Here is a 12,460-nt window from a genome sequence, read left to right on the forward strand (position 1 = left end):
GATGAGAAAAATAATACATTCACAAAGGAAGTGTAACAGGAGGTGTATGGTTATAATTTCTGTTCATTAAAATGTTTTAATCAATGGAATGTTATTTATTGATCAGAATTTCTGGGCAAGAGGGATCTCTCAGCTTAACATGTTAAAACTTCAGTGGCACCTTAGACACTCAGAAGGATGTCAGACTATTAAGTCTGCCTACTCTTCCTTCTCTCCCCCAGGTTAATTATGAAATCAACCTTCTTATGAAATAAGAAGGTGGTAACTCCCACATAAAAAGCTAATCTAAAAGCAGCTCAAGAATTTTTTCAGTTCTGAAGGGACTGATTCAGTATTAATTCAAGAGACTTGTACTGTTAAACAACAAAACAATTTTCCAGATTTTCTTTCTTCCTAAGAGACCAGTCTGTTGATTCGCTTTCAGGCCAGCATTTAAGCTAAACTCCTAACTTAAGTAACAGAACAGCTAACTAGAAAGCTGAAAAGGGAAAGTTAACATGACTAAGAGGCAGCAGACCCTAACTGTCCAGATTCATATTAAGAAACCATGTAACCCAATTTTCTAACTAGTGGCAATCCGTAAAATTTAATCATCAAACCAAGATCCAAAGGTATTCTGCACCTAGAAACCACATGGGATGTTTATTTGCTTAAAATTTTGTTGTTGGTTTTGTTGGAATTTTTTAACACTGAACGATCGTTTAACTGAACAATCTATTTTCATGCTCTAATAAAATTGAAAAGGCTTAAGAGTCAGGCAGCACAGATTAACTGAAAGTAATTATTAATTACTTTGACACAGATTAATTGAAATCTCTCTCCTCCTTCATGATCAGCCAAAACAGAACCTTCTTATTTAAAACAGAACAGGAACAGCTCCTCACAAAGGTGAGAATGAGCAAAAAGAGCTAAACTACCAAACTGGTAGTGTACAGCCAGATAAAGAAATCAAAATAGAACACAGATGAATGAACACAGGTTAAATCTCAAACATCAATAATGACAAAAACCAGGCTCAGGAAAGATACTGAACTTGAACCAGTTCTGGCTCTGCTGCAAAAAGCTGGGCATAAGTGCAATGCTATATGTGATCCTGGAATGTTTGTTGCTCATAATAATAATAAATAAGGGACTTCTCAAAATGTTCATGCCCCCGAATTGGAAAGTAGCACCGTTAAGACCTCAGTCAGTCTGAAAATACATCTGACCACAAACAGTGTTTGGCAGTGGAATGGAAAACTGTTCAGCCAGACTGGTCATGAGCTTACAACATAAAGCAAGAGCATTATCAGATCTTCTTTTACAGGTCCTCAGTTACAGAATTCTATACATAGTGCTGTCACAGAGAGGAATTATTTACTTTCTGGACCAACTCAAATATAATTTTTTCATATAATTTAAGGAGTAGTTGATTAGGCTTGGAGGGTTCATTTAGTTATACAACAAAACTATTGTGAGTTCTGCTGCTATGTAGACAACCAACTACAGGCATTGTGAATTCTACCTCTAAATAATACATTTTAACTATTTAATGACTCCTAAGCTAAGGTGAAGGATTTCATTGAAATAGAATACATAATTAATAAGTATCATAACACATCTTTATTGCAAGGAACTAATTACAAAAGCAAAATAAAAGGTTTGAGACAGACACAGAGAAATATGCCAATTCATGTATTGACAAATTTTTAAGTATGAATTGTTAAGTATCAATCTTTATTAAAAGTGTGAACTTTTTGGGGTTTTTTTCACTGCCTACTACAATGCTTCATACACATAATATTCAACAAAAACATCACTCTGTAAGAAGTCAAATAGAAATTAGTGCTCTGTGACTTTCACTGTCAATCATGAGATGAGATTATTTGGTGAGGAGAGGGATCTTTAAAATGGTGGGAAAAACCCTCACAACTAAACACCACCTCTTGAACAGCCTTCTGATTGTGCTCTAAAGATTTTACCTGATCATGAATGTCAACCATCACTGCATTCTGCTGTGGTGGGTGAGCAGCTGGGTGCAACATACGAGGAGATACATTCGGTGGGCGAAAGGCTCGAGGCTCTTCTATTGCTTGCTGCTGTCCATAGGAGAGATGGTGATAGTTTTCATCCTGGCTTATGGAATTATGTCTAGACAAACGATCTCTCCTTGTTCTCTGACGTCGAACAGGAGGACTGGAAATGCATTTAAAAAATCAGAGGTTATATAAATGACATAAATCCTTCTTAATAACTAAAACCTCAAGAGAATCAAATATCAAGGAATTTTTTAAACGGGAAAATTTTACTGGAACAAGTTTATTAGATTGGAATAAAAGTTTTTACTGAAGGAACTGCAAGAATCCTTAAAATTACACTTTTTTCAGGATGGAAATGCTTAACAGAGCATAACTTAATACTGCTAGGGAAATCAAGAGGAGAACTCCTATGTAAATATTACCTTGTTAAAAAAATGACTTGGATTGCCACAGTAATGCTCAAAAGTCAAGACAGCAATCTTCACAATATTCCCATGCCTTTATTCTATCTAGGTAAAAATCCTTTATTAAATGATCACAGATTTCCCCAGGGTCTTTGTTTCAACCATACCACAGAATAACTGCTTGTTAGTGACAGCAGACAAAGCAGTAGACTTCTTTGAAACAAATTAATTTTTTAGCTCTCACATGTTCACTACATAACTGAGTGCATTCTAAAATTCTCTCCAGGAGGTCCCAGGAAATTATGATTGTGGTATTGTTTCTTTTCCAGAGTGGAGAACTTCTGTAGACAGACCACAGTATATACCTGCTTGAGCAACTGATCTACAGGTGTAGGATTTGATTATGTATTCTTATATAATTGTGTGCAAGTTCTGAGTAGAGCTGCAATTACCTTGAGCCAAAACTTCTAGAAATCAGAGACTACTGGCTCAGGTTCAGCACTCAGAAAATGATGCACACATATGTGATAAACTCACTATGAGAAGTTCTGAACAAGTCACTTCTCATTTATTTGGAAGGGGAAAGCACTGAAGCACAAAATGATCTTGCAGTACTTTTGGCACATGCCTTCCAATCTCCACAACACACACAAGTTACAGGTCACAGAAGCAACAGCATATTAAAGCTACATGGGGTGAAATGGTTTCCCATTTATGAAACAGGCTAAAGGACCTAAACTGCAGAGAAGAGACAACAACAATCTGTGTTCATTACTAGAACACATAGTCTCCAACTGCATGGAACAGAACTTCTGCTACTACCAAATACAAATCATATAAACCTGGAACCTTGTTGGCAAATCCCACATACTTCTCAGGCCGAGTTCAACTTTTGTGCCGCATGAAACAGACATACTCAGGTAAAGTGTGACCACATCACCAGCTACCCAGATGCAACTGTGACCATATGATACGTCTCAAGCCACTATTTTTCTACCCTCCCTTACAGATATTTTTGACACTATTGCCTCTCTTAAAACTGAAACAAATGGTAATTCTCAACGGGTCAGACAGAAGGCATAAGGCCAGGCAAAGAGAAACCCAAACAAATATAAAAATGCATAGCCACCTTTATTTTTATAAACTACCATTGCAGAACATACAAGCTGTGTTTTCTTCTAACCACTGAGAACCTAAATTTTAGTTCTGACTAAAGTATTTTAAATCCAGTTTTCTTTCCTGAAGTTTTTGCTGCATTCTGTATTATTATTTTTATTACTAATATGATACAACTGCTACATTCTTGTTAGGTAAAATTGGCATATATAATTTCTAATCATAGAACTAGTAATGCAGAAGATGTTCTACTGTTTGGAGTGCTCATTTGTTTTAAATTTGCTATTTCCTGCTATGAAACAGAAAAGGCCTGAATACTTTAACATAAAAATACCTGTGTGAGGATTTTTCTTTGGAAAAGCTCCAAAAATAGAGGAAAGTTACAAAAGACAGCACCAGTGCTTCAGAAGAACAGGAATTCTCTTAACTGCTGCCAGCACTTAGACAAGGTGGCTTCTTAGACGTGGTAGTTCTCATAAAACTAGTCTTGCCTCTGTCTTGGTTAAATGGCCTGGTTTTACTTTTCCATGAACCCAGAATTATGAAAAAGCCAACAAAGACTAGCAAAAGTACTGGAGTGTCTTTTAAAATGAATGAACAAGTATCATTCTCTGGAAAAAAGCAAAGCTGGATTTTTTTTCTGTGCAGAATTATAAATATACTATCTTTTCAGTCAGCAAAATTCAGAACATCTGGATACATAGCTTTATTAGCTTCTGAATTATTGGAAATTACTTCAGAATAATTGTCAAGACAAGACAGGGGTCTAAACTATTATTAAACTTTAGTAATGAATTTGTGCTTGAAGTCTTTGAAAACAGTCACCAAAAAATCCTCTGTTGCTACATGCACAGTATAAATACGTAAATGCCAGGTTAAAACAAAGAGACAGGATGAAAATGGTGAAAAAATTGCAGGAATTCCTACCCTCAGGTAAGAACAGCCATCAAAAGGTATCCATGACTGCAAAGTTAGTATGTGCAGATCTTAGTATTTCTAACAAATGTGATTTCTTTGCAGTAAGACATTCTTGAATCCCTTTAGTTCAGAATTACATTCAAGACAAGGAGGAAAGGAAGCACAGATGAACGGTAAGGCACAGCAATGGTACAGACCCCCCCATTTCACAATGACTGATAAATTGGAATGGCCTTCTCTGTTTCACATAGGTATGCACTACATTTTACATTCATAATTTATCTGTACTATACGTATCTAGACAAAAATAATCTTTCTGCAAATTCACACCAGAAGGCTATCTTTATTAATGCAGTATTTGTTTGCTTACAATGAATCAGAATAAAAAACCACAACAAATTGGGGCACTCTTGTGTTAGGCACAGTACAAAATCACTGATACCAAGAGGAAAGGTCAAAATAGTAAGGTGGGTAATGAAAAAAAAACCCAAACAAACCAGGTAATAAAAATACCCAAGACTGACTGTTCTCACCAACAGGAGTCAACTGGTAGGATGAAGGAGTTAATGCTGATGATACTAAGGCAGTGATGTCCACACTAGACACACTTCAAAGGTTTTGCCTGCACTTGCCCTAGCCTGTTTCCTTGAGCTCAGTGACCGTTTGCAGCTGGAGTTCACCTTTCATCTTATCTTAACCTGAAAACCTGGTGAACTCTGACACCATTCTGCAATAAGAAGAGACAACAAAGCAGGGAAAACAAAAAATATGCTTCAAAAGCATAGGCATAACCTCACCTAAAGCATTAATAACAGGTGCACTCACAATGATATTAAGGACTCAAGCTTTTGATCTATGAGAATGGCTATTAGTTCTGGCATGACTCCAGAGCACTCTTAAGACTCAGAAAGACTCCTGGAAAACAACAGACATGTATGTATTATTCTCCCTAAAAATCCTGGTTCTAGAAGAAACTAGGTGCAACGCTGCTGTGGAACTGACAAGGAGCTAGCTCAAATGCAACACTGCACCCAAGCTAAAAAATGCCCTGACTCAAGTGCAGGGAAACAAAGTACTGACACATTCAGGTGTCTCTGATTAGAGCAAAAACTTGTGATATTACCAGGAGCAGGCAAGCTGACTCTGGAAAGAGTAATGCTTGTGTTCATAAAGCTGCAGCCATCCTAACAGTTCCTGTCAGACTGAAGATGGCTTTGCAAGGAGGGTCTCCCTCTTTGCAAGTGGCTTACTTGCAAAAAGCCACAGGCTACTACTTCATTAGCACTTGACTGCATCTGAACGGCAAGACACTTGTCCCATGCACATTCAGCCCTTACACATTTCCATTCTTATTCTCCATCCCACAGTATATCCAAACTGTCTAGATTCTGCTGTCTAGCATGTAGCTAGACAGCTAGCCAGATAGTTCATTAAGCACGCTGTTTAATTCTGCAGATGTTAATGAACACTGCAAAGAAATTTGTGTAAGCTGACTGGACACCAAACAAAAATGACTGAATGCACAGAATCTAGGCATCTCAGTTCAAAATGTATGAGGTCAAGATAATTTTGTCAATCAAATGCTCCTAACAGAGCATTCTTGTACCAAACTATACGAAAGGTCTGATCTGTCTTCACAACAACCTTTTTAAGTTCACAATTTAACCTCTTTCCTAAGTCTGATAAGCTGCAATGAGAGCTGCATTTTTTACATGCCACTGACTTCGTGAAGGCTTTCAAATTCATAAAGTTGAAGCAAAGATACAAAACTAGCATACTCTAAGCTCTCTTGTTTCAAAACTACTGGCTGATCATTGTTGACAAATTTGATTTGTGGAATGTGGAGAAAACTAGCTAAATAAATCTCAAGCCTAAATTTCTTATTAATGAAAAAGGGACAGACACTTTTTTTTTTAAGTACAAACCAAGCTAAAACATTTTTTAGAAGAAAACAGAGACTGTGTGTTTTAACTTGCATAAGATGACTCAGTATTACTGAGGCAGAATGTGAGGCAATGAAAGCTTCTGTTTTGGATAATGTGTTTAACCAAAATTTAAAACAAAAAACAAAAACTATCTGTGAGTTCATGTTTTGCTAGACTATCATCCATCCAGTTCCAATTTCTCTCTTCCATGACCACTGGAACTTATTCAACAATCTCTGCTTTGAGAAGTTAATGAGCCACAAGCTAAAACCAACATGAAAATCTAATTACTACTACATGTGAATCACCTACCTCAGCAAACATTTGACACTATGCTAACCTTCTCATCTCCCCAGCTGGTGTCTCTCATAGTTATCTTGATTGGTTTTAAGTACAAAAATAATTGTGACTGTAATGAAAACGATGGTATTACATGAGTAATTCTTAACACCTTTAAAAGTACCCTGATGAGAAAGATTTTTTCCTTGCACTTTTCTACATGCTTTTTACCTCAGTGCAGAGTAATAGAGAATTACGTTCATAATAAAACATGTTTGGAGCACTCGTTTCCTATAGCTGACTTTTCACATAAATTACAAGATGTTGCACAAGCCTGAAATACTCTCAGTAGCCTTTTAGTCACAGCTGCATTATCTTACAGCTCAAAGGAAATGTTAACATGTTTACCATGCATAATCTAGTCAGTGCTACCCAAAACACACCTTCCTTGAGCTAAAATCAGAAAGAAAAACAAGTTGTTTCCCAAGCTACACAGCTTGCTTACCTCCTTCTGTTTCGTGCAGGTGTGTTGCATCGTTCCCCTGAGAAGTGGTGTTGGTTGGGTCGAGCCAAAGGAGGCTGCCTGTTTGATGTCATCTCCCATGGTCGCATTGGTGGTGATGGGGCTGGTGATGCTGTGGTATAGTCAAAGACGGAATGGGAAAGGCGTTGTCGCTTGGGACTAGGACTGTCTTCGCTCTACACCGGTGCAAAGAAAACAAAAACAAAACAAAACCAACCACCAGATGAGTGAGTATGCAATCCATACTTCAGTATTGCTTTGCACCTAGCATTAAGAGTGACTCATTGATGACTGAAGACACTATGAAATTTAGCACCTGCAAGTATTCACTTTTATATTCTGTTTATAAAGATTTTTTTATGATTCCCTAGCCCCTAGAAAAATTACTACTTAAATTATATTTTAGCAGCACTAAAATATTAAATTCCAACATCTATGCAAAATCAAAACTCTAATCAGAAAAGAGTAACATGAAGAAAACAAGGCATTACCTATTTTACATTCCTCCTGCCATAGCACTTACAGGCTACAGAAGCATGGGAAGATGTATAAACACAGTCTTCACAGCAATGGAACCAGTACTAGTCAGCAAGCAGCTGGTACACAGAGCTTGCTCTCAGCATTGAACCTCCTTCCTATCAGGTCTGCACCTAGCTAATCAGACATTTGCTCTGTATTGCAGCCAATTTTAATTCTAATAACTCAGCACAGAGATGCTTCATCCTTCTAGTTATTCATGTAATGATAACCATTCATACACATAACCTGAAAAAAAAATCATCAATCCCCAGTTAAAACTTAAACTTCATTAAAACTCCACAAGGCCTACATAGTGCCTGAAATTTCCAGTGCTAATGATGTGAAGGTCATTCACCTCCAAGCAATGTTCTCCCAGCTGGCCATGAACACAACTTTCACTGCATGTCCATGCTATCAAATAGAGCTGTCATTCTTCTTCAGAATGAATTCCTGATAAGAATGCCTATGAAGCCAGCAGAAAGTACAATAAAACATCCCTCTCCTCCACCCCATATTCTGCCAAAATTAAAACACATCATTCTGTTAATAGACACGACAACTGAAAATATAGAAAACTACGCATCATACTTCAGAGATCAGCAACTGAACAAAAAACTAAAATCACATGAACTACCACTGGAACTATCCTTGAGTCCAAGTATCACATGAACTTCTCTGACAGAATTCCTAGTGCAAGCAAACTTGTAGTATTTAGTTGACCTTCAGCTTGTTCAGTCACTCCACCACTTCAGTTTCAGTCCACCACCACACTATTTCAATTACATTTGCATGTAACTGTAGATAGCTGAAGCAGAGAAAACAACTTGTCTGCAACAGCTTTGTGTTCCAGAACTGTCCCCTCCCCCTGGAGTGTTAGAGGTCTCACTTCAGACTTAACTGTAGACTGGACTCCGGACCTCTCCTGGCTCTTAGCTTTACTGGGGCATTTTATTTTCTGAACTGTATTTAGTTGCTTCTTGGTAGGTTTCCATCAACATATAGTTTGTACTCCAGCATTCTTTGCAGTGCAAGGACTCACCTTTTAAGAATGGAAAGTTTTGTCCAAATGTTCAAGAGACAAAAGGTATTTTTCCTCTTTTTGACTTGAGGCTATTTTTTACAAAATTTTAGACCTTTTCAGTCTCTTGTCATCAAATACTTTAACACAGGTTGTAGTTTTCCCCTACTGTATCTTATCTAAAATAGTCAGCTTCCTTAGAGAACCAGCCTGATAATGCACGCATCTGCTTGTTGCTCAATCTCTTTTGAACTCCTTAACCAACCGCACTTTAATTTTTTAGATAAAAGTAGGTCAAAAGGCAGGTATACACCTGACGGTTTATGACAGTAGATGTCCAGGTAAAGGGTGACAGAAGGTTGCTAGTCCTAAGAAGCTCAACACCAAAAAAAAAAAAAAAAAAAAAAAAAAAAAAAAAAAAACACCAAAACCACTGGAAGAGATACCCAGTAAGTGCCTTGAGAGCACAGCTTCTGTGAAAACACGTATTTTATCAGATTTCAGAGAACACTGCCAAAGGACAAATCTCAAAAGGAACTATGCTACAAGAGTGAAAGAAGGATTATTTGTGGCCTAACTTTTTACACCATGATGACTAAGCCTATTCAAAGAGGAAGACAGGTAATAAAAGTGCTGGTAAATTAGGTATGCTGGGATTTTGTAAGCACAAAAGAAAATGTAAAATGGAGGAAGAAAAAAAGTGGATTTAGTGAAGCTGGCAGAAAACAAAACCTTGAAAGAATACAATAACCACTCCTGTCCTAATACAATCTATACGTGCCTTTTGCTGGGGATCTCCCACTGCAACGGCCCTAATTTAAATGGGACACCCTTCCCAAGCATTAAAACTAATATACCCTGCCCCATAGAAAGCAGTCTACTTTGCAAAAACAGCTCTTCTATGATTTTTTTTTCCTGTTGCATCAGGAGTGCACCACTTCAAAGACTGTGGAGATGTAAACTGCTAAGTAGTTTGCCTTCATCACACTCCAGATTACTAACTCTCACAGGTAATTCCACCTCTGTAAGTGCTAACTGCCCTCTGCAGTAAGCAACAGTAATTTTACTCAAAATTGTTTCCCATTAAAAAGAAAATAAAGGTAAAATAATGTCTTGGAACTACATGAACAGAGATTTAAAATGTAACTGTGTCTTTTTCTGTACTGAAAAATAAGTAGCCTAAAGCTAAGTTCAACTTATTTACAAACAGACTCTACAAAAACCCCAATACAAACCTTGGTGTTTTGTCTTAGTTTTCATTAAGAAACCATCTCTCATGTAGTAAATTGTATCAAGATAATACTAGCATGCAGGAAAGTACCAGGAGCTAATAAGAGACACATATGCTGTATAATTTTGTTTTCATGTTATTTTCAATCAGCATGTGGAATAACTACATACTGACAGTATTTTAGACAGTTTTTTCAGTCTACATTATTATTATTGGTCATTAACTTCAGTAGTTTATTTGTGGAATATATGATACTTTCCACAGTGACAAAAAGTCTCAAAATCCCAAATGGTTCTTATCATTTCTTGTTAGTACTCAAAATATTTTCTGGGACTACTGCTAATTTTTCCAGTCATATTCTATGTATTTTTCTAATGTCCAACACACAACAAGAACAGACTGAAAGGCAGTTATCAAGAACACTCCACTTAGCTTTTAAGTAAAAAGATAAACTCACTGCCCTTCTTTAGAATACACTGAACCAAAAGAGTATAATGAACAGGAATACAGATTACTTCATATTTAAAGAAAGCATTATCAGGACAAAGTCATCAGACTGTAACTAGTAAAAGAAGCAGCATATGTCAGGCCACTAAAACCTATAATCTCATCCCAAAAAGTCAGCATTTCACTGACATTCCCAAAAGTTATCATTTCACTGACATACATAGTATAGTTGTGTCATTCTCCTCTGTGCACCCCATAAACTCTCAATATTGTAATGGTATAAAGGTGAATACAGAGTTTGCCTGTTTGTAAAACACCATTTAGAAGTGTTTACTCTATTTCTGTATATGTTTCCTGCAGTAATGTTTTATCTGAAAGCTTTTCCATTTTATTTGGGAAAAACAAGGTATTTTCACCAAGACAAGACTGTTTGAGGTGTGTTTTTGCCACTGTCCTTTTCCAGTAAAATTATAAATACTGCAGCCACACACTGATTATTAACCATCACAGAAGGAAATTATTACCAAAGCAATTACTGCAAATATCTGGAAATCATTTTGTTCTCCAACTCCCTATATATTTCTACTTAATGGTCCTGCAAAACCCAAGAAACTACTACATACCCTCCACCTCAAATTCAGAGAATAAACTACATCTATCCTGTAGCCCACAAAAGGCCTATATTTTAAAAGCAAACTAATACTTCAGGAGTATTCTCGTGCATAGCCCATAGAAGGTTTTACATAAAGACAATCTGATGGGCATACTGTATAAAACCCTACCACAGGCTGACCAGAAATCATCAGCTGCATGTTTCCTCTTCATGACTGCATACTGAAAAGGAAATTATTTTTCCCCATGATACTGAAGACTTAAGTTTTAGCTTTAATATTTTTCAGATTCTGTGCTGCCTAGGTGAGCTTCATATTAAGTGTTGGTACGCTCTCTTCACAGAGTAGGTAGACAAAACAATTCCTTTTCTAGCTTGGGACCAAGAACAACTGTTAACAAGTTTCAGGCCCAAGAGCATAAACAATGGTGAACTGAAGAGAGTAAACAAGAAGAATGGGACTTCATAATCTGAAGTTGTTGTAATAATTGGAAAATTAACCCCAATATGTAAATAGACCAAAACTTAAGGAAATGTGTAACCTCGTAACCGGTCATCCGTTTGGTGACCATTCTGGGTTCATCTTGGGTGTAGCCCTGGCCGGGCTCTTACACTGCCCAAGGTGTGTATCCCTTAAGGCCCTTTAATATATACCTACTTTATTTTTTAACTCTGTCTAGCCTCTGTTCTAGGTCAGCATTCTCAAGGCATCAATACAGGCTGGTAAACATCAACATTCATAAGCATTTTAAAATTTAACTACAGGCATCTAGTAAGCTGAGTATTCTGCATATCTTATCTGCTCTAACAATTGTAACAACTGTAATCTGAATTACATTTCAGCATTTTTGTTAGTTTGATTGTACCTACAATAACAGTAAGTTCTTGGGCTGAACAAACAGTTACATCTAAATGCAGTATCTTGTTCATAATCCAAGACCAAACTAATAGTAAGTACATTTTTTGGCCTAGGTCAAGTAAGCTCTGGAAGACCTGTGCCCCACAACCCTAAAACCAAGGCAAGGGAAATCACTTATGTGACAGATGTAGCCATTTCAGGCCAGATGGCTTTGAAGTATTACTGTCTTCTTCCATCTCTCCCACAGAAAGCAGCTGCAGAAGTTTAACTTCTGTGTGGCATTACAATGCAGAGTTTACAAGCTCACACAACTCCCCTGTAGCTGGCACTATAGATACAAATTCTGTAGGAAACCACGAAATAATTCAGACAGCTACAGCCCCTCCAGCTCCTGCCACCAAGAGCCTCACTCACTTCTACCACTGGCACTGCAAACCTGGTTGTTGCCAACATCTCCAGAGGGACCAGCTGCTGGCCTAGTTTCTACTCAAGCTGGTCTCACCCAGCCCCTGCAGCACTTACACACATGGTATAGAAAGTAAAATTACATAGAGAGGCAGTTAAGAAAAGATCTAATAAAACAGGACAGACTG

The 12,460-nt window shown here is 37.3% G+C and overlaps 1 protein-coding gene across 4 annotated transcripts in view; it reads right to left on the minus strand.

Annotated features, from left to right (window-relative positions):
• Nucleotides 1–12,460, minus strand: part of RNF38 (ring finger protein 38) — a 107,513-nt gene that overhangs the window by 21,310 nt on the left and 73,743 nt on the right. For all 4 annotated transcript variants that reach the window (XM_041470162.1, XM_041470161.1, XM_041470163.1 and 1 more), the window contains 2 exons: nucleotides 7,166–7,359; nucleotides 1,962–2,175 (listed from right to left, as the gene is read on the minus strand). In XM_041470162.1, the coding sequence (XP_041326096.1) occupies nucleotides 1,962–2,175; nucleotides 7,166–7,359 (408 nt within the window). The remainder of the gene's footprint in view (nucleotides 1–1,961; nucleotides 2,176–7,165; nucleotides 7,360–12,460) is intronic.

The sequence above is a fragment of the Pyrgilauda ruficollis genome, unplaced genomic scaffold, assembly GCF_017590135.1.
Source record: "Pyrgilauda ruficollis isolate IOZ18807 unplaced genomic scaffold, ASM1759013v1 scaffold240, whole genome shotgun sequence".
NCBI classification, from domain to species: Eukaryota; Metazoa; Chordata; class Aves; order Passeriformes; family Passeridae; genus Pyrgilauda; species Pyrgilauda ruficollis.